Source organism: Antedon bifida, chromosome 6 (genome assembly GCF_963402885.1).
Source record: "Antedon bifida chromosome 6, ecAntBifi1.1, whole genome shotgun sequence".
Taxonomy (NCBI): domain Eukaryota; kingdom Metazoa; phylum Echinodermata; class Crinoidea; order Comatulida; family Antedonidae; genus Antedon; species Antedon bifida.
In genome coordinates this window covers 2,555,113-2,579,081 of record NC_136231.1, presented here as the reverse complement: position 1 = coordinate 2,579,081, position 23,969 = coordinate 2,555,113, and the positions used below count along the sequence as shown (strand labels likewise).

Here is a 23,969-nt window from a genome sequence, read left to right as displayed (position 1 = left end):
CAAATGTTGATATAAAGTTTGCGGTACACCGCGTAGCTGCTTTGATCGTCCTCAGGAGTGACAATGCCTTCTCACTCCTGAGGACGATCAAAGCATATTGATCGAAACGTCGAGAAACTATCATACGTGGTTCACCGCAAACTTATATCAACGTTCTTTAAGTTACTATACGTGTACTGTACTTTAACAAACGTTTTTATAAAGATTGTAATACTCATTGTAGTTGAAGTAATAAAGATATCAGCTAAACTTTGAATATGTTATTATTTGCTGTCCCGACACATCCCGTCCACTTTTTTCCGCTTCGCTGACCTCAAATCGTGGCCTTTGACATGTAAAAGTACAACACGTAATAGTTCCGGTCCGTTTCTAATCAGTCGTGCTTCGTTTCGTTTTTAAGGCCCGTATCAACGTTTATATGCTCTCATATCGGCAGTGATGTCTCTACTTCCGAGTTACTACTGTATCATTAGCGACGACCAGTGCCTGCAAAGTACTCGGAAAGTCTAGAAGTCGGCGTAAAAACGTTTAAGGTATGTCTGTAATCTTTTGATTATATTTAGTTTCCTATTAGTGTTAGAGTAGGGATTTCTTATATGTACTATAATAATAGTACTATTATTGTGTATTATAGCTACATGTGACTTCTTTGAACTATGCGTCACGTAACGGAGTTTGAGCTGTTTGTCTCTAGATATAATATGTGCAACATACAAAGTACTGTGTACAGATTAGTCGAAATAACGTGTTGCTATGTAGGCCAATCGTCTTACTTGTCATTTAATGTACGATGTCGGTATGGGTGGTATGTACGCACCTGCTATTGTATCCAATTTGTACTACAGGTGGTGTTTGTTGAATAACATTTAGGAATAGTCCGAGGTTTGTAATAGGACGATCGGGTAGGATATATATGTATGGATATTCATTATTATATTCATTTGTACCTTAAGCGGGAATACAATTTCTGCATGTTTTACCAAACCTTTAGTACATTTATGCCGCAAAAAAATAGTACCAGTCGCACTTTGTATTGACGTATCGAATGTTGTAATAACGCTTTGAATTTTGTAATGACGCGTCGGATTTTATAATAACGTTTCGCACATTTTGATAAGGTGTAGCACTTTGTAATAACGCGTCGCATTTTGAAATAATGCATCACATTTTGTGTAATAACGTGTCACACTTTGTAATAACGTGTAGCACTTTGTAATAACGTGTATCACTTTGTAATAACGCGTCACATTTTGTGTAATAACGTGTCGTAATTTGAAACAACGTGTAGCACTTTGTAATAACGTGTAGCATTTTGTAATCATTGTTTTCGCACTTAGTAATAACCAATCTGTCGAATACTTAAACTTATACAATACAATGTACATTGTATATCAAGCAATCTCGTACAAACCCTGGTACAGGTACATTGTTTCCTCTAGCCAATTAATAGTTAATTTCCCGTTGAAACAAGTACTGTATATTTTATTTGTTAAAGGCAGTTCCAACCCAATATAACAAGATTTGCATTTGAACCAGTCTTCAACCTGAGATTAATTTGTAAAAGAATTGGGATGTCCCGTGTTATTTTGATAGCAGTAGTATTGTTAACTTGTTCTTGTCTTGTGTTTGGATGTCAGCGATCTGTAGAGATGCTGGTGGTTACCATTGAAGACGATGTAGTCACGTTAAAGTGCAACTACGCAATGAAACAAAATGATTCGCGTTCAACGCCAACTTGGTTTACGATTGATGATACACTTAAAACAAATACTATCACATACGACTCTGATATTGCGGTTGGGGATCAAACAGACATTATACGGATTAGTTGACGACCGAGAAAACGGGGCATATAATTTGAATAATTGAACTTATTATGTTTGTGCGTTGACGAATGGTGGTCGTAGTCTAAATGATTTTTATTTTATATTACGTGTATACTTTAATTGTTTTACAAAAGCCCAGCTGCTCGTTGGAAGCAAAACGAAACAAACGTGGTACACGCAGCAAGAAAGTCAATCTAAGATGTTCTTGGAATTCATCAGCTTTATCAAAGCCACTCTTGGTGTCTTGGGTTAAGATACGTCATCCTGACGTATTGAATGAGGAATCGATCATGGAAGCTGACGTGCTGAAGACCAGAAAAGACTCTACTGGCTACAAATTAACACTCTCACCAGAACATTACGGTGATACCTTTGCGTGCGTAGCACAAACTGAACACTCTGACAACACGCTTATTGGCTGCAATTATGTACCACTTACGTCACCTGACGTCACCATCGCACAAACCGAAGATTCTGTTATTGGTGAAATTGCGCTGTTTACGTGTAATGCGACTGGTTTTCTGACTGATGACTTTGTGTTCTCTTGGACCATAGATGGGGTTAACATTATGGAATTAGATGATGATCATTTTAAACTGATTTCTGACAATATTTTGAAGATTGATAAACTTAAATTAGCTGATGATGGTTTGGATATAAAGTGTCTTGTTACAGAGGACGATATTGTATTCAGTGCCAAAATGTATGTTACTTATATAAGTACTGTACACTCGGAAAATTAGAGAACAAATATAAGGATTAAAACTATATCATACTAAAACTGAAATAAAAAAATTGAAAAAATAAACAGATATAGGCCTATGTTTCTTTGAATATATTATAGAATGTTAATTATAATATAACCAGTGCATTCACATTTTTGAAAAGAGATTGTTAATAACCATTCGAATCGAATTATATCAATAAATCGATAATCTACCTATAATCTAAGGACATATTGTTTACAGTAACATCCTTTTGTTTAAAAAAGGCCATATACATGGCTGCAGTCGCGTGCTCAAGTGTTTACCGACCAACCGACCGACATAGTAAGCTGTAGAGAGTAGATACTAAAAAGTCTACTTTATTTATACAATAGAGAATACCGTTTAGAAGGGTTAGAACACCGTCCTCTACAACTTTATCAAAATTATATGCAACATTTGCTACGACAATGATTAAAATATAATGTTGAAAAGAAAAAACGTAGTAGGCCTACCAGGGACCTATGACTGTGTAATATAAAGCAATTTGTCTTGTAAAATCCTTGTTGCATTGTATCCTGTAGTCTTTATTACTTTTCTGTTGGTACCAACTGGTACCAACTGGTACCAATTGGTACCAACTAGTACCAACTGGTACCAACTGGTACCAACAAGATGATATTTCCTGCGCAATCACTGCTTTGTTATAGGCTGTTACAAGTCAGATGCTTTTCATACGCCCAAGTATTAACACTTAAAACGTTTTCTGTCGAATGCAATTGCTTTGCAGAAACACACAAAATACCAATCATGGTCCGCATTGGTTTTACAGCGGTGCTGTTAACTTGTTCTTTTTGTGTTGTTTTTGGATGTCAGAGATCTGTAGAGCTATTAGTTATTGAAGACAACATAGTGACGTTGAATTGCACTTACTTTAAACAACCGTATTCACGTCTAACGCCAACCTGGATTACAATCGATATCGATAGCGATATGGCTACAAATACTATCAGCAATGGCTCGGAAATCGTTGTTCGAAATCAAGCAAAAAACAAATTCAACATAACAGACGATCGAGAAAACATGTCTTATAATTTAGATATTAAAATCTCGTCTGCTGATTCTACGTATTATGTTTGTGCGTTATCTGATGGTGGTCCCAGGATGGAAGATTTTTTATTTTATGACGGGTATTCTTTAACTGTTTTACAAAAACCCAACTGCTCGTTGAAAACGAAGCAACCAAAACGTGGAAGACCTCAACTGGGTAAGAAAGCTAATCTAAGATGTTCTTGGAATTCTTCAGCTCTATCAAAGCCACTCTTTGTGTCTTGGGTTAAGATACGTCATCCTAATGTGTTAGATGAGGAAACCATCTCGGATGCTCAAGTGCTGAAGACCAGAACAAACTCTGTTGGATACAAATTAAAACTCTCACCAGAACATTATGGCGATGCCTTCGCGTGCGTTGCGCAAACTAACGCATCAAGTAATATGGTTATTGGCTGCAGTTACGTACCGCTTACGTCACCTGACGTCACCATCGCACAAACAGAAGATTCTGTTATTGGCGAAGCTGTGCTGTTTACGTGCAATGCGACTGGATTTCTGACCGATGACTTTGTGTTCTCGTGGACCATTGATAGTGTTGATATTATGGAGGTAGATGAAGATAACTTTAAACTGATTTCTGCAAATGTTTTAAAGATTAATCAACTGAAATTAGCTGATGATGGTTTGGATATAAAGTGTTTTGTTACAGAGGACGATATCAAATTCAGTGCTAAAGTTAATGTCACCGTTTATAAATAAAAAGTAACGGAAAACACATCCAACTTTAAGAAAGTAAACATGCAGTGACAAAATTCGACTTTTGTCATATAGTCAACCCAAACAAACAGCTCTTTCTCTTATATCATACCTGTGTTAGAAACAGCAATAAGTATAAATATTTTAGAAATGTATGGTTTTAGGTAGTAGTTTTCAGTGAGTATGATTATTAGTTGTCGCCCTCTTTTATTGCTTTGTCATGAAACACCAATCAAATAATAACCTGTAGGCCTATGTTGAATATATTTATCAGATCAAAGAAATAAAATAGTTCCCAAACGTCTTTCTCAAGTCCGTTTTCATGTATTACACAGTGCTGTAAATAGGATATAAATGGATCATTCCAGATCAAAGAAATAAATAAAATAGGTTTCTAAGAGAGACTACTTGTTTCCGATATGTATGTTTATATTATTACTCGCTTTATTACATTCTCGAGTTTGCTTTCCGTTTCGTGAAAAATCACAATCATTTTTTTTACCAATTGTGATTTCGACATGGAAGTACGAGACCTAGACGTTAGATCATAGTATGACCGGATTGTGTTCAGTTTCTTTGCCTTTTTCCTTTTTCATGGATCACATTTGCTGTAAATATTTCAATTCGTTTAACAAGGAAGCGAAACAGAATTGGTGTAGTATTATACCTATCTTCATATAGGTGATATACTCATAATATAAGTGATAGGCTTACCTTCCTATGCAAATTAACTCGTATTTATTTATTTGTTTTCAGTCGCATTCAACAGCTAGAAATACGCCACTAACAGAATGGATTTAAACGAGTATATAAAATCTTCTACTAACAAAAATTAACCAATCAAATCAATCGATCAATTTAATCAACCAAATTATTCGATAGATTTGATATTGTTACTTAAGTCATTACTCAGTTGTATCAGGGTTGAGCGAAATTTTACTCAAGAGTGAAATTTCACTCTTCCCTGATTGTATCAAATATATTAATGGTAAATTTTGTGTAAAAATCATTAAATTAAACACCGCATTGATGACAAATAATATCCAATCATGACAAGACTGTTTTATAGCTAAAATAAGACAAACGAAAATTACAAAACAAAGTATGCAAATGTAGAACTGTAAATACTTTATGGTGCGTTCAAATAATGATGTTCTGATACTGAATTTGTCATGTTTTTAATGAATCAATGAAATCTGCATTTTTGTCAGAAAGGTGTGCGCATATTTTAATAGTCGGAAAACGTGATGAACTTTGCAAAAAATACCAGATGATACAATGACATGTTATGATTACAAATGGGGTAGGCAATGACAAGATAGTTAAATATCGACGATCATGATGCTACTGATAAATAATAACCCGAGGAAAATTACAAACAGATCATTAAAAGCACAAAAACATACAAATGTAGTCGACAAGTTGCTTTTGTGTCAGCGTAATACCATCTGCGCGATACTCGATTAAAACCTATTTATCTTGCGTGGCCTATTCGTACGATTTTTTTGTGACAATTACACACACGCGTAATTACGCTTCTTGATTAGGATCAAGAAACTGACCATAAATCATGAGGATATAATGTTGCATGTTCGACTATAACTTGGCAATAAGTGAAGGTTACGAAATAATTATTGATTCGATTTAATGTGAATTTGGAAGGTATTATTTCTACAAACATTTCTTTATTCGAAATAAATAAACATTTAAGTAATCCGGAATAAAAAACCAAAATCTTAAAATCAAATAATCTAAAACCTTTGCTAAAGCTTGATTTCCCTAAACTGAAAAAATGACGTTGAGAAAATATCAAAATCTTTTAACTAGAATAAACATTTTAGTAAGCAATAACTCTCTTTAAACTCCCCCTCCGCCCCCACCCAAAAAAACTTTTGTATCTTTTTAGTTCCTTTTTTCTCCCTTTTTTTCCTTTCGTTTTGTTTCTTTTTTTTTCTTATTTTGTTTGTTTTTTTCTTTTTTTGTGTCTTTTTTTTTTGTTTCTTTTTCCCTTTTATTTCTTTTTTTTGTTTTACTCTCCTTTTATCTCTGTTTATTCTACTACTCTTTTTTTGCTTCTCTACCGAATTAAGATTGCCTACCAGAAAAAGGAAGACATTAAAAAAATATTCGCGTCATTTACAGCTGACGACAATTTGAACATTGAGTGGCTAAGTAACCTATGACGTGACGTATACGTTTAGTGTGCTCCTTACCGATCTCAAATAATGCATCAAACTTACTGACAATTGAAGTGTCGTTATTAAATTATCATTATTGTCATACCCTTTTGACTGGTTCACCGAAAGGCGAAATAAATAGAGATAAACAACATTTAATTCACTTTGACCAATAACAAGGAAAAGAACAAAAATATTTACCTGAAAAACTAATTTAGCATTCACATTTTTTATTTTATTCATCTTTTCAACATTCAAGATGTATGAAAAAGGAAGATTAATTAAATCAGACTTTGAATAGGTTACTTAAAATAGGTTACGTAAAAAAAACGAAAACAAATAATGTTTTCTCATATAAAATATAAATAAAATTCAACCAAAACCCCATTGGCAGTTTTTTTTTTCAGGTGAATACATTTTATTTTTCATTCAATTTTTCAGTCGACTGCGCTTAAATGCTGCGTATAGGCCTACTTAATTGATCTAATTTGCATATCCCACAGGTGGACGGTTTCGCATTATATTTACTGCATAAGCATGGCTGGTAAAAAGCCATATTATTTCCGTAGCGAACGTTTATTCGTTGGCTAATGAAATTCAGGCAATTTGTGCAACAATAACAATACTAACGATCAATGAACGAACCGACTTGTCGTACTCATGTTTTCCCATTTCGCTCTCAATTAGATTTTGTCTAAGAAGGTAAATTTGCTTTAATGAAAAGCCTTATTTAATTGAATCTCACATTCCAGTTATATTTTTGTAACTCTAGAACAAGCAAAGCCTGGACCGATTTTCTGCTCTTTCCGTTGGCGTATTGATCTCTTCACACCCATTAACCGCATTACTGCTAACGCGAGGTGTCTAGCCTCAAGGTTAACGTAGATCTTGGATAAGTGACACTGCTCAACACCTACACATGACAAATATGACAAGTATTAACTCCACTAAACGATATGTTTAAGTTTATTGCCTAACACACATTGTCATATCTCTTAACTCTTTCGTCGTAGAACAATTAAATCGGTGTACAATTACGTCTTTATTTTTGCCCTAAGCCTGCATTTATGAAATTAAATCCCATTTATTTAATTGTCATTACCATTTAGTAGTTTGTCACTTGTTAAGTTGATTTATTATTTTATTATACTTTCTGGGTTTTTTTGGTTTTTACACTAATTCTGTTAGCTGTTATATTTACTTCTATTAATATTTATGTCTCGTGTGATTTTTTAAATATATTTTAAACAATAATTGTATATAATAATGGTCTTAAACAGTTACTCTTTTACCAAAAGAACAACCAAGAACTCTTACTGTAAACATTAGGAATCTTGTCTATGTATATTGATAATGTGACCTATCACCCACTCTATTAAACATTTAATAGAATAGAATATCGCGATATCCAGATTTTTATTTTATTGTTAAACCTTTTAAAACTGATCGATTTTTATTAGGCCTAAGGTATCATCATTCACATTCAAGACTGGGACAATCTTACTGAACTTTACTTTGATGAAGAAATATGAGCAGGCATCCATATTTTAAACGAAATTGTTAGTAAACTATCACTGTCGATACCGCATAAGAAATGTTAACACATTACCATTGCCGCTGTTCCCTATTAACCCTATTAAAACAACGTTCTGAGTGGTCCTTTCGACTTAAAGTCATTAGTGAACTCAAATCAACGAATATTGCACCAAGAATACATGGTTATTACATACACTTATGCAACGCAACATATTTTAGTAAGTCTTTTGTATGCTTTACCAACATCAAGGTGAGAATTCCAATAAAACAATGTTTTTAAAGACTTCTGGACGTATATTAAATTACTTTGACTGGGAAGCGAAGAATTGAAGACATTTATCACGGAATTGACCAATCAACGTTCACAATGAATACGTTAAGTCAGTAAGGACTCGCCAATCAGAAACTCGATTTCAATAACGGCAGATGTACCATCGCGATGACGTCATGATCATTGCGTTATGAATTTTTGATTCCAATGTAATCAGTGAGCTGTGTGTCCGTTGATTTCTAGACGTGCTTCGCAGATCACGCGAAACAATTTCACATCAGAACAGAAATCATTTATTTTATCTGAAGTTAAACGAATTTTATTCAACCGAAGATGACAGAAAGTCTTACAAACATAGACATAGAGGAGCAAGGTAAGATTATTTTTAAAATATAAAACGTGTTTTAATGTGTTTTTTTTTTCAAGTTTGACCACAATCACACTGTAAAATAATTGTTTATTTCATTATTTTAAGTTTTGTAAGGCGTTTTTGCTCATTTAAAAATGTCACAATAATTTAACTTAACAATTTTTCAGTAAGCCTAGAAATCAAAATCAGCACTTAAAATTGTTTCCTATGCACTCGCATATGTTGCCCTTAAGTATATAACAATTATTGAAGACGTAGGCCTAAACAATATATTATTTTACCAAATTTTGTTATTTTTTATAATACAGAATGTTCATATGTTTAAGATTTTTTCGTATTTTAGTGGTATTTTGCAGAATTATATAATTCACAAACTCTTAGTTTGTTTAACAGTTATAGTTTTGTTTGTAAAAGTGGTTTCTCATAAATTGTATTAGTTACATATTTACGGTTATGTTTTTAAAATCAGCACAATTTGTGATGTGTGTATAATAATATATTTATGTTTATAGCAAATTTGTCTAGTAATGAAAGTAATTGTTATTAATTTTGCGCACTGTACGGATTCCGTCGCGTTTTGGTAATTGGTCAAATTGCGTTGCGCTTACGTCCTCGCGTTGCGCTTACGTCCTCGCGTTGCGCTTACGTCCTTGCGTTGCGTCCTTATATTATATTGGAAAAAAAAGCTTTAGACATTGCTTGTACTTTATAAATCAAGTTTGTGATTATTACAAACAGCAAAGATCATTTACACTGTCCAATTGTAAGGTGTAACGATATGCTTGTAAATTAATATCATCTTATCTTGCCAGTAATTAATTTTCTCCAAAAGATTTAATCTAGGTAATTAGTTTAACCCAACAAGTACAAAGATATGGGTACAACATAGATTTGATGAAAATATACATTACAGTGCAAAATACGAGAATATGCTATGTTTACTAATTCACCGACAGGTATCATTATATTGTCATAGTTATACATGCAGTCTTCATGTTATAAGAGACATTCATTCAAGTATTGTGCTTAAAGATGTATTGTTTCCAAAAACATGAAAAAATTAAGATTAATAAAAATATAAAAAGAAGGAAAAAAAGATCATTTTCAAGTTAATCACTTCCGTAGAAAAAAAAACCACAAAATAAGCGGTTAAATTCAACCAACTAAAAACCCATTGACTTCCAGTCAATTTTGCCTTAAATTACAATTTTATTTTCGATCCAATTTTTGGTCAAAGTGAATAACTATTATGTGACATTAAAATGGCATATTCAACAAAAAAATGTAAACAAAATTTGTTCAGGGGGACAATACATCTTTTACATTTAGTATTCATTTCACAAGTATGTGAACAAAAAAATACTAAAAGTCCATCGACACAAAAAGATTGGGAAAAAAATGTTTTTAATGTATATGTTAAGTATAAATTGTTTGGGCATATGTGGGCCTACTCTTTCATAAATAGAGGCCTAATCTTGTTTAAAACATCTAGTATTCATTTCACAAACATGTGAACAAAAAATACTAAAAGTCCATCGACACAAAAAGATTGGGAAATGTTTTTACATTTTTTGGGCATATGTGAGCCTACTAATAAATGTATTAAAATGTAAATGAACAGTGAGGGATCAGGTGCAACACTATAAGAAATAATAAGATGTAAAAACAATTTTTGACTTGCTTATATAGAAAATCTTATGTTTAAAAACAATATTGAAACCAAACCACGAAATAAATTATATTAATTGATAAAGTAATAGAAATAATATAATAATTACAATGAAATAAACATTTATATTAAAGCAGATTTATTAATCTAAAGTCTTGTATCATTATTTTAGGATCTAGATAAAAAAGGAGATAAAATAAATTCATAAGTTGAAGCAGATCATGATAATCATCAGATCAAAATCACTCATTTGATAATTATTTATTATCATCACCACGATCATCGTCACCATAAAAATCATTAGACTACCGTAAACATTTTATCATCACCATCATCATTATCATCACCATCAGTCGGACCATATCATTATCACCACCATAACAATTACAAAAATTACAAACAAATTATAAAAATTTTATTTCATTTTGTTTAAATTATCACTCTTTCAAAATAGAAACAATCATCATTTATACATTTTTACTTTACTTCTTCAATCAATTTGTGTAATGACAGTAATTTAATTCATTTTATTCGATTACTAATAAAAGCTATATCTAGTATATAAACAATTTTTTTCTGAGAATTTACAAAGTATCGGTGTTTGAATTTAACAAGTATGTCAATCTTGAGCATTTTTAAAAATATTTTGTGAAACTATACATCCACTTCTCCACTTTTTCTGGTTTTACATTTTGTATATAGTTGTTATCTTGCTTTCCTTACGGAAAGCACACAATTACTTTCAATCTTTCTACATAAACAAATAATGTTACTTCGGAAAAAGCAACAGTAATGAAACTGTCGTTTTATGGTGTGCTTAACCTAATCCTTTTCTGAGATATAATACGTCCATTTCTGATTGTCTGGTATTTATTTATTATTGTGCCATGATAAAATAAAACAAACACAAATTATAAACAAATCAAATTATTTTTATTTTGAATTGTTTTCAGTATATCAATTATACCAAACATCATCATATTATTATGATTATTTTATGGCTTGGTATTTCATTATTATATTAGTATTTATTTTTATGTTTAATTAACATAATTAACATTAATTTGTTTCATGTTAATGCTTTTTGACAAAAAATACATTTCATTCGAATACATTATTGAAAAAAAGGGCTTTAATTTTTTTTTCTCAAAATGATACTAAACAATGGAGAATAAACAATAAAAATAACAAAAATAAGATACAAAACAAAACGGAATAAATTTTCTTAGAAAGTATTAAGTAAAAATATTAAGCTCTGTCTATACACTATCAAACATTATGTGACAAAAAATGTGACCATGTATGGACATGATGATGTCATATTAATACCATATTTATATAATATAACCTGGTCTCTTTTTTTCGAGTACAGATTTACCTATAAACCAAAGGATAAATCAATCTGTTTAATATAAATGTTTATTTCATTTTAAATATTATATTATCCCTATTACTGTATCAATTAATATCATTTCTTTCGTGGTTTGGTTTCAATATTGTTTTTCCATATAAGCAAGTCAAAAATTGTTTTTACATCTTATTATTTCTACAAGTGTAGCAACTGCCATTTTTGATTAAAAGTCGCTGACTATTTTTACTTTCTTTTGATAAAAGATGTCTTATATTTTGATCAGCACGGCAGAAGAGCTCACAGCAACAAACGAATACATTATCCAACGATAATTCATCTCTCTGATCTTTTCATTGAATAAAGATTGTAATTTCCTGACGCTAAATATGTACTGTAATTCTATGTACTGATATGTTGTAATGCATCATTTTTGCTAAACAAACGTCCCTCTTTTCAAAGTTCAAACACATCGTCGATTGGCCGTCGACAGTATTTTCCTGTTGACTTTGTCCTAAGTCGACATTCGTCGTCTTTTATCTTTCGTGATTTTGATTAATATGAGTTTTTAGAACGACAGATGAAGATGATAAAAGATTAAAGCGTTTAACTTCCGGAAAATACTCATCAATTTATTGTCACTCTCTATTGTAAAATCATGAGAAATTTGGGAAGAGGGAGTTTCCGGCACCGCAAAGTATTTCACATCAAATCAAAAGATTCGCTTCCGTTTGTATTATTAATAAACAGAGAGCATGCTACGACGCGGTGTGGTAACCATTGCTATTTCCCGTGCGTGTTTTGATTATTTTCGATACTTTGTATCTCATCGTTTGAAATTGTGAAGGAGGGGCAGGTGGAAGAAATCGCCATGGGCTGTAACCCCGAGGAACCATATTCTCATCAACCATCTCCTTCGTAAATACACATCTTCGTTTAGTAGTGACTATAAGATGCCATCACACCTGTAAACCAATCAGCAGTGTACTGGAGATTTTTTTTCTACCTAACATCGACCCGATCCTCAAATGATAATACGCCTGAGACATCTCTTTAACGTAAGCGCTTAATCCACCAATCACAACGCCCCGATTCGTTCTTTTCTTCGGAGCATCTTTAGGTGATTATCAAAACCAGAAATTGATGGCTGCTAATCAATGTATAGAATTAACACTACTCGACTTAAACGACTGGCATTTAACAGATATAAGAAACGCAAGGTGTCTTTCGATTGTTTGATTATCATAAAATTGTACAAATGAACAAAGAGTAACAAAGTCATTTGTACTAATCTGTATAATTAGTTAGTAGATGTTCAATTATTGAAAGATGTTTTACATTTATTCGAAACATACATATGCGTTTATCGCGTTTGATTTGTTTGTAAAATCAAGGTTTTTTACCGTACATTAACGCGTTTCCTTTGCCCAAACATAATCGGACATTTGTCTTTATATAATTAATGAGCATAGAAACGGTTATATTCTAGGTGTAGTAGGACATACCATACCGTAACCTAAAATTGTATGTAATGAAACGCGTCATATAAAAAAAGTATGATACTATAGTAAAAGTCTTCTTGTATGGAGGTGTGTAGGCCTACCTTTCTTTCCAGACATACGGGGCCTATGGAAGCTACAATTTAGGTAACCAGTCATCTTACATATTATGCTGAATACTCAGACCTGTGCCTAACACCAGTCATACGACATGCTGTTTATATTATGTTATTGATTGACTCGCGTATCATACAGCTATAGTGTTCGACCGCGGGTGGTTACTAGACGCGTAAAATAGGAAATGCACCATTGCATGATGTGCACTCAAGCGCACAACACCAAACGCCAAACGCGAAAAGACGGATCGAAGGCAATGACTTTCTACACCTCTATAACACCGACTAACAATATAAATCAGATCTATTTTGCCATCGAATTTCAAGCAATTAATTCGACATGGATGTAAGTTTTCGCTTCATTAACCTTCTTATAGCATGGAATGTTAGCCTTCCTGTTATATTGGCTGATATGGTACAGTAATTAAATTGAGAGAATCAAGCCGAATATACAACTCATATCAAATGCCTGGGCTTGAATTCCAGAGGTTGGCCATCGAACAGGGAGAAATTATCATAAATGGGCCAGAAAACATCCGCGCGCCATATTTCATTGCGTCACTCCGTGTCTTGGTGCCGTTGTATCATCTTTAAACCGAAGTTCACAATTATATATGAAAATGGAGTAGTGTCATCAAAGTATACCGACTTGGAAAAAATACAATCCCATTTCACCTGCCCCTGCTTCCAATCGTTTAATTTGTTGAACGGTAATAAGGGTTATCCTCATTTCGACACGAGTTCAAATTTCCTTTGCGTGCAATAATAAAAGGCCGGCAGTAGTAAGCGATTTGTTGTTTCATTTGTCGTTATCTCGTTTAAAATTTAAGTCAAACGATTATGACTTATGCGTCAGAGGAGTAATTAATAGACAAAGCAACAAACACACACTCATTTGGGGGTTGGGGGTTACTTTACCCGTTCATCATTGAAGATTATACGGAAATTGTTTACAATGTAAATTGCTATACATAAAATAACTGTATTAGCGTATCATTTTTTTATAATATAATATTTTAAATAAATACATTTTAAAAATTAAAACCAGTTATTTTGTCGCCCTGGTTATAAGTTAAGTTTAAATGTATAAGTTTAATTAGTAATATGATTGATAGTAATATTATTATTACTTGGTATTAGGACAAATAGGCCTAAACCTCGTGAATTAAAAGTTTATGAATTATGTAAGATCATTGTTAATTAATTTTGTTCTAGATTTACTTTTTTAAACGTGAAATTTATTTCTAAGTTTAAAATGTTTAACGCTTAAAAGTAACATATTTAAACACTGTTAAAATAGTTGATTATAATCACCATTGATAGCGAATATTCTCTTAAAAATACATGTTATTGAGTGAAACGTTATCGCCATCAGATAACAAAAAATATTTTCTAATTTAAAAAAATGATTTTTGATGATTAAAGTTAATTTTTTTAAACGTTTAGTCGCTTGTTGAAAGGTTACTAACTTCCGAAACAAATAAAAACAAAATTTCGAAAAATGGAACGTTAAATTATTATCGGAACGCGCTTAAAACAAATAAATTTAAAAAATGTGTAATTATATTACTGAAAAGATCATTGTTCGTTAATAGATAGCGAAGATTCTTGAAAAACCTGTTGTTACAACAACGATTTAGCGCCTGGAGCTATGATGTATTGTACAACAATATGAATTCATATACGTATGACAAATTGATGTTGAACAATGGTAAAGAACGAATCAACTTGAGTTCAATTGGCTATATTATACATTCATGCCATGTTTCTTTGCACAATGGATTTGTGTTGTTGACTTAATAACTCTATATACACCGTAAATCAAGGATATATACATTTAGACATATTCATAATTGTATTATCTATTGTTGTAATGATAGAAAAAATAATGCAATAATTAATAATGTTTGTATCATTATTATAAATCAAGGTATATTACTTTTTAAAGATGTATTATCTCTAAAAACATGAAAAATAAAGATGCATAAAAGTCCATTTTATAATTTTGAAAATTGACTTCTAATTGGCTTCCCGTAGAGAAGTCTTTCTTTAAATTACGGTCAGGTAAATCAATTGTTAGATCTAATTTTTGTCAAACTGATTAAACTATATATCAACAAACATTATTTTAAAATATTTGTTCAGGGTTAACTTTAAAATATACTGTATATATATATTTTTTTTTTAATTCTTACTATAGCAATGTAAACTGATGCAATGTGAAATAGGCCTAATATTTTTTTTAAATCCTTATCATTGCTTTAATGCGCAAAGTATGCTGTGTGATCACAACAATATTTCTGTTTGAACCAAAATCATTCATGTAAGATTATTAATTATTCGCTCATAAACTGGAAATGTATTTATTTATGTATTATTATTTGTGATAATATGAAGTTATATAAGAAATCATTTTTATTTTCACAGGACCAAAATCGCTATTTCCTGGTATGACATGCAAAGTTTGCGGAGACATTTCTAGTGGAAAGCATTATGGGATATACGCCTGTAACGGGTGTAGCGGCTTTTTCAAACGAAGTGTACGCAGAAAACTGGTATACAGGTGAGCGCATTACCAGAGACATGTTTCTTAGCACAAAAATACTTTTTCATGCGTAAACATTAATAAAGCGTGGTTCCCACTAGCGACGCAACGTAACGCAACGCAGCGACGTTTTGACGCAAAGTACTGTATTGCGCGCAATCACAAGTGGGAAACGTTTATCGGAAGGCCATTTTCTTTTACGTTGCGTAGGTTGCGTTACGTTCCGTCGCTAGTTATTTATTTATGCATAGAGGAATGATCCAGACCTACACGGACAACGCGTATTTGATACCGGTGTCATTTTGAATGTCCGCGTCGAATGTATCTTATAGGCCTATTCTATGGATGTGAGAACCATCATGTTTGATTGATGGTTCTTTAAATGATGTAACATTTTGGTTGTTTCTCACGCAATCCGTCAATGAAATCGCGTAAAAAGTAGCGCGTGTATAAAAACTATTTCTTTTGTTTTTCTTTTTTTTTATTTCATTTCAAAAACCGTTTCATCTCGCATTTCAAATTATGAATCTTTTAGGATGTCACGTATTATTGCAATGGTATTATGTATTATTGCAATGGTATTATGGTATTTTAATAATGTACTGAATAGGTAAGTACAATACCTGCCATGCGTTTACTGGTGCATCACGTCATATGCGGTTAATCACAGTAGTATCGGATGATAGAAATTCACTCCATTGATGTTAAATATTATAGACTGTCTCTTTAAACATACATTTCGTCTTTAAACTAATAATTGAATATTTAATTTCAGCCACCATTTAATTACCTTAGACGCAACAGCTTTGTTGAATCGAATCAAACACTTGACTTAAAACTCAAGTTCCTATTACATCATAATAAAGTTACGACGGAGCTATAACTCATTCAAAAGCTATTTGACAGTAATGAAAAACAATCACTTGAACTCGTGTTTGCACACTAACCGTTGTCTTGTTCAGACACTTAGCATCGCGTATTTGTCTGTTATTTAACCAAACTCTAGCTAATTAGTTGTATTGACTGGTGTGTTGATATTCAACGATTTTTCCAGCGCGGCGCTCGGTTTATGATTGTAGAATCTAGAAATGATTAAAAGACAGAACTCGAAATAGCCGATATCGGGTTTCATAAGACATCGATCGAAGCAAACAATAGGTAAATTGGAGATTAATTGTTATACAAGTGATTGTAGAGAGAAGTGAGCACTTCTTCACATTGGTATTTCATTTCACTCTACCCTGGTATTTATACCAAAGGCCTACTGGTAATCGATAGTAGCACGTGTTGTTTAAGTGAGGTGACAGTATTACTTAAGTAACAGCGTATTATTATCGATTATTAAAACATTAAACGGATTTGATGTCTAATAAATACTGTTGTGACTGGATGAAAAGTTCAGTATACTAAAGCTTGGTTCCCACTAGATCTCAGCGCAAGGACGTAACGCAACGCAAAGTGATTTGACCAATCTCAAGCGATGGATTATTCGAACAGTGGCGTGTGATTGGTCAACTCGCTTGCGTTGCGTCTACGCCCTTGCGTTGCGTGCTAGTGGGAACCAAGCCTAAAAAACACATTTCGTCGTCTGTTTCCAAAACTTACTAAAGGCACATAGACTGAATAAAAACGTTATGTGCCAAGTGAGCTCGATATAAATATAAATAAAAGTATTACCTTATACAGTAGTATTAAAAGACACTTATAACATTATAGATTAAAGTTTCAATTTTGTTTTAGGTGCCAAGCAGGTACCGGTATGTGTATGGTGGATAAGGCACATCGCAACCAATGTCAAGCATGTCGACTTAAAAAATGCCTCGAAAGTGGAATGAATAAAGACGGTAAGATATTAAAATTAAAATTCCTTATTCTAAATCCACACGTCATAGATGTAAGAGTTACCAAACAGTTTACACTTAAAATGTCCTCATCTCTGAAAAACTAATGACTCCTCTTTTCATCAAAATGAGATGTGGAGGTTGGCGGTAAAGATGTTCATCTCATCTATACCAGTCTCTCAGTCAAAAGTCAACCCCTGCCAGATATCAGAATTTGTTTTCATGACAAAAAACAACTCTTTTAAGACTTTGTGTGTATGTGAACTGGGGCAGTGAAATTCCCCTATGATTAATCATAAAGGTTGCATTATCGAGCAATTGAGACAGATTTGCGAATGAGGTACTAATGAAATTATAAAAATTGTATTTATAAATCGACACGCATCATCAACACCAGTCTTTTCAAATGATTTTTAACTTAGTGTCGTAACTAAGCAACGGATCTTTTTAAAATGATGGATATGGCGCGAAATTAATGATGGATGGCGCGAAATGAAATTAGACGAAAAAAACCATGCAACGCAGCACATACGCGTAATCAAATCGATTAGAAACTATTCTTTATAATTCAATCACAATCCACCGTCCATATACTTTTGAAATCAAATGTGATGGCGCGAAGAGCTAAAGATTTTAATTCAATTTGTATGTAAGTGTTGAAAGCACTAAACGTATGTAATGTATGCCCTTCCGCATATTCGAAACATATTAGCAATGTATATTACATTAGTCAAGTAAAACAGTGTTTGTTCTGACCACAATGATTTTATTTCACCATCACTTTATTGCCTAAAGATGACAGAAAACTGCGACAATAGACAGGAACATAATGAAATTTAATTCAATTCAAATTATTATTCCAAATATGAAAATTCGTATGGCATTATATAATATATTACAAAATCGCATAATCAGTATTAGGCCTACAAAAGTATAAAATATCGTTTAAAAGACATTATCAAAAATGTGTTTGTTATATATTGTTATTATAAAAAATATAGCTGGAAATAAAATATCGTTTTATTTCATGTAATTTCGATATGTATGATTGGATCCATGACATCATACTTTTTGGCAAAAGAGATACAAATCAGATGTGTAATCATAGTTTAGAGTATGATTGAGTGGTCAAAAAATCTTCTCGCAGAAGTAATTAATGAACTTTAATCCACTTTACAGATTTTGGCTCGTGTGCACTTTCAGGAACACATCTTAATTTTTAATAAGAGCAATATACCATCTTAGAAAGCTAATTGAAGAAAAGCAAACCAAACCAAATTTACCCAACATTTTGTGAAAAAATGAAATCGTAGGCCTACTGTAATTTTTCTTAGAAACAAATGTTCATTTTAAAACGTATGCATCACTAACCCCTAGTATATTTTCTAAACCATTAAAATACATTTTATAATCCTTAACTGTTGCGTGTCATCAATGCTAATAAGTAGGAAATTCATTTTAAACTTGGTCGCTATCTAGCGATCCTAGGAAATGGTCATGACGCCGTAAAACAGATGCCAAGAAGAAACTGATAAACAAGTACATCATTTCTCGAATCATTAAGGCTAAAAGTTGTCATTGATGAAGAAATTATTTTAATTACGCCAGAAAACATTTGATGGATGAAACAAATTACCTACTGATGAGCGATCATACGGTGGATAATAGAGTACAGGAAAGATAACAACTCGAACGATTGTTTTTATGACGTATGCGGATAACATCTTCTAAAATTACATAATACAGTATTGTGCTTTTTTACCCTTTTTGGCAAAGTATAGCAGCGTATTTTTTCATCATACTTGTCAATGCCTTTTGGGAGTTCTTTGCAATACGGTTACCATGTTTGGTTGAAACTGAACTTCAACCTTTCATTTCAGCTGTACAAAATGAACGACAGCCCCGCAGTACGTCACAAATCAGAATTGACCGATCACCAGTGGTCACTACAGTTGACCACAGAGAGATGTCATGTAATGGTCTACACACCAGCCGTGATTCAAACTTGTCAAACCACCAAGTTCAGACGAATGGACAAAGAAGTCCAATAGCAACGCACCGTTTCATGGTTGGTTTGATGAACGCTGAAACGTGTGCAAAGTTGGAACCCGAAGATGGTAGGTGATTATATCGTTACTACTGTACTGGTGATCTGGGTTGTGTTCCTTTTTTGTGATTGCTATAAAATCTTGATTTTGCATATCTTGATACTGTATCCAGCCCTATATTTCCATATCCCGATGACACTTAATATCTTGATACTGTATCGAGCCCTATTTTCATACCCAAATTGCATATCTTGATGACAATGTATCGTGTCCTACTTTCATACCTAATTTCAATATTATCTTGATGACACGTTTACTATGGACCATCGGCTTTACGTCCCCCGAAGGACGAGGCAATGAGAGTAAAGCATCTTGCCTAAGGATAGACCTACAGTTAATGTGGTACAGATAGGCTCGTACCCATGTCTATGACATGCTAGTCCGATATTATCATTACACCATCACTCTCCAGTATATACAGCACCCACCGCGATTCCAGACGGTCTCCTATCTAGAATGCAACCGGGCCCAACATTACTTAACTTCGGTGACGATGAACCGGTGTTTCAATGCTACCATATCGGTACATTATGAACTTTTCATATCACTAAAATGATCACATTCCTTTTTTAAATAGGTAAACACAAAAACACTAAAATGGTCAATCCAATCCCTTGAACCCATGGGTTGTGAGTTTCACTTCCCAAATCTATTTAGCTTACATCCATTTAAAAAGTTCTCAATCCACATCTGTAGATTGTGTTTTTAAAAGTACCCGTATCTTTGTCTTTCTTTGGAGCCGTTAATTTGTTTTCATTTCACCAACAATCAAAACTCCAGAAAATCGTAACGGTCATTGTTCGTTGTTGAGTACAACATACTTTGTAAGAAAATCCAGTTAACTAACATATAGATTACATCCTGAGGGTCTGGATTAGCAAAGACTAACCGCTTTTCAGACAACCTTAGCGTTCATTTTAACGTCCCTGGACAATCCAAATCGATAGAAATAAGCAAAATGGGTAAAACTGAAGCAAATAAATAAAGCTCCTTTCGCAACAATCCAATTATACATCAACTTGTTAAAAATTATCTCACCTAATATACCTTCTCATATTTCAATGAAATATTAACAATAACTAACGTTTATAACTTCAAAGGCGGTAAGAAGTTTAGTTGGTTGAATTATGTCATGGCGACCATCATAGGCATTAGAAAATCGTTTGTAATATTCGTTCAAACTGTGAAAGTGGTGTAATGCAATAATCTCATTTCTTTAGAATGATGAGATTTAGTTTATAATCGCCACCAAATCAATCGAGGTAAACACGCTATACCTTATGATTGCAACTATATTTTTAATTTTTTGACATAATTTTGTGTTTCAAACCTCATGATTTATCATAATTTGACGAAATGCTGTTTCTTACATAAGAAACATACATACCAACATTAATGAGCATGTTAAGGTAATCAAGATTATGTATCTCACGCAACGGTATTCTGTCGAGATCTTGTCCATACCTAATTTACATATCTTGATGACACTGTTTCGAAACCTATATTTCTATACCTAATTTGCATATCTCGATGACACTGTATTGAAACTTTTTTTCATACCTAATTTGCATATATTGATGACACTCTATTGAACCCTTTTTTCATACGTAATTTGTATCTTGATAACACTGTATGGAGTTCTATATTTCCATACCTAATTTGCATATCTTGATAACACTATATCAAGTTCAATATTTTCATACCTAATTTGCATATCTTGATAACACTATATCAAGTTCTATATTTCCATACCTAATTTGCATATCTTGATGAAACTGTATGGAGTTCTATATTTTCATACCTAATTTGCATAATTTATGACATTGTAAAAAAACATATAAATTATCATTGTTATTTAGCAATACAGGTTGCCGAAACAACTGGCTACATGCAAGAAGAACAGACACCGTATGGAATGGAATTAATTGGAGTGCCTCGAGACTTTACCTTCTTTCACGAGGGACGCGAGAACGTTTATGAATACTCGGCACGTCTTTTGTTTATTGCTGTCAAATGGGCAAAATCACTACCATCGTTTGCTCACCTACCATTTAGAGATCAGGTAGCCTATTCTGCTATTTCCATTTATTAATGTAATTTGTAATATAAAATAAATTGTGTTGATCTGAGAAACAAATACGTAAGAATAAAAACAATGCAAAGTAAAAAGTAGGCCTAACATTTTCGTAAATGCTATTCAACGAACAACGTCCAGTGTCTTAACAGCAGCTAGATAGAAGCTGCTGCGGAACCTGTATGATACCATTTTCTTTCGGATATAATTGTTATACATCTTCATTTTGATTTAAGGTCATTCTTCTGGAGGAGTGTTGGAGTGAACTGTTTCTCTTATGTGCAATCCAGTGGTCAATGCCAGTTGAGTCCTGTCCATTACTGACCATCTCTGAGTTCTTCAAGAACTCCGAGATCAACAGTAAAACATCGATGATTCTGGCTGAAATTAGAGCTCTTCAGGAGGTCATAGGTCGTTTCAAGGCTATCGGAGTGGACGCAGCTGAATTTGCATGTATGAAGGCTATTACAACGTTCAATCCAAGTAAGTCACTTTAGAAAAAAAAAACACTTAAGTCATACTTTTACTTTTAAGCATGTTTTATTGAAACTGATGGAAAGCCTAACTTTGTGAATGTGGAAAATGTTTAAGAAATGTACACATAATATCGGACAATCAACAGTGTCATGATTTTCTTTTTCTTTCTTCTTATTTCCTAATTGTTTGAAATATCTGTATGTGCTTCTGAGGGTTAAGTATTTGTTTTCGGGTGCCCTAACATATCCTTAAAAAATCACTGAACCACTAAAATAATTATCATTTCTTAAATTATCGATTAAGAATTTTGATTCTTCAAGATGCAATCAAACAAGTTGAAATATTATTCACGATCCAAAAGCTACGAAAACAAAATAAGAAATGAAGGAAACGGTTAAAAATAATTGACATTGTTTCCAACGTGGGAGATTTTAGGTTATTAATCTTTTAAATTTCCGGAAAGTTTTTTTTCTTTTCATCGACTTATTTATTTTTATAACAATCGATACTAATTAATTTCAGCAACAAAAGGATTGAAAGATCCGCACCAAGTAGAAACACTACAAGATCAGGCGCAGATCATGTTGAACCAGCACATCCAGGCTCGCCATACATCGCATCCAGCAAGGTATGTATTTCTTGTACTTTCTATCTTCTTTTCTAGGTATATTACTTGGTCTGAAAACGGTTCACAAATTTAAAGTTATAGTACTATTGTTTTTTTTAATGTGCTATATCTGAACTGACCATGCCTATATTGGTTTCGAAAAAATTATGATGATGAAAAGCTCGACATCTTCAATATGGGCCGAAGTGTACAAATTGACGCACCATCTCTCTCTTCAGTTTTGTACTTTTCTAAGTATATTACTTGCTTTGAACTAGGTTCTTTTGCCCTATTGGTTATTGTCCTATTGTTTTTTTAAATGGTATATAGGAATAGACCATGTCTAAGCGCTTCGTTGTATTATTCTTTAGTCCTATTCTATTGGTTTTCAGCAGTTAACGCCGAAGGATTTGCTCTTGTTGATTTTTGTTTTAAAGTTTGTATCTTCATTTTCAGATTCGGTCGCTTACTTCTTATGATGCCGTCTTTGCGATTGGTTTCAGCTGACAAAATCGAGCTTCTATTTTTCCGGCCTACAATCGGAGATACGCCTATGGAACGCCTACTTTGTGATATGTTTAAAAATTAATATAACTTTTGTTACCTGTACATATTTAATTGCATATTAATTTATTAAGTAAATTCTCTAATATTGAGATTTAATGTACATAAAATGGGGCGACTGCAATTTATTTAATACTAGATATGTTATTCGTTAGTCGTTATTTAAAAAATAAAAATAGTGACGATATCTATAAAAAAAAACGTCAGAATTATTAGATTCTTCATTTACGAAACTCAAAGAGCAAACAAGTAATTCCGCAATGAATTGTCATTAATACGAGTTCCTGCTTAATTGTCTAAACGATTCAGTAATATATTGTTTAAACATGTTTTCCATCCACTGGGCGAATTTAGTCAATTTCGCAAAGACAAAAGAATCGCCCTATATACCCTTTCCACGCGTAAGGTCGTGACAATGAATTCCTGAG

The 23,969-nt window shown here is 32.8% G+C and overlaps 2 protein-coding genes across 5 annotated transcripts in view; both read left to right on the top strand.

Moving 5' to 3' along the window:
* LOC144845814 (uncharacterized) overlaps window positions 1–4,561 on the top strand; it is a 47,285-nt gene extending 42,724 nt beyond the window's left edge. The window contains exon 2 of the mRNA XM_078703262.1: window positions 3,321–4,561. Coding sequence (XP_078559388.1) covers window positions 3,341–4,342 — 1,002 coding nt within the window. The 5' untranslated portion in view covers window positions 3,321–3,340 and the 3' untranslated portion in view covers window positions 4,343–4,561. The remainder of the gene's footprint in view (window positions 1–3,320) is intronic.
* LOC144845809 (photoreceptor-specific nuclear receptor-like) lies at window positions 379–23,773 on the top strand. Of its 4 annotated transcripts, XM_078703254.1 has the most exons (9): window positions 379–533; window positions 7,977–8,696; window positions 15,753–15,888; window positions 17,611–17,714; window positions 19,592–19,828; window positions 21,679–21,881; window positions 22,130–22,376; window positions 22,893–22,998; window positions 23,434–23,768. In XM_078703254.1, exons 2-9 carry the CDS (start codon window positions 8,657–8,659, stop codon window positions 23,564–23,566), a joined length of 1,206 nt encoding a protein of 401 aa, XP_078559380.1. In that variant the 5' UTR covers window positions 379–533; window positions 7,977–8,656; the 3' UTR covers window positions 23,567–23,768. The 4 variants fall into 4 exon arrangements, with proteins under 4 accessions (XP_078559380.1, XP_078559383.1, XP_078559382.1 ...); XM_078703257.1 differs by lacking the exon at window positions 19,592–19,828 and having other exon boundaries at window positions 23,434–23,773; XM_078703256.1 differs by lacking the exon at window positions 7,977–8,696 and having other exon boundaries at window positions 23,434–23,767.
* The last annotated feature ends 196 nt before the right edge of the window (window positions 23,774–23,969 follow it).

Excerpts from the sequence above, each read along its gene's own strand:
- LOC144845809 (XM_078703254.1), top strand. The coding sequence starts at position 8,657 with ATGACAGAAAGTCTTACAAACATAGACATAGAGGAGCAAG. Across the intron at positions 17,715-19,591 it reads AAGTGGAATGAATAAAGACG|CTGTACAAAATGAACGACAG; the intron begins GTAAGATATTAA and ends CTTTCATTTCAG. Across the intron at positions 19,829-21,678 it reads AAAGTTGGAACCCGAAGATG|CAATACAGGTTGCCGAAACA; the intron begins GTAGGTGATTAT and ends ATTGTTATTTAG.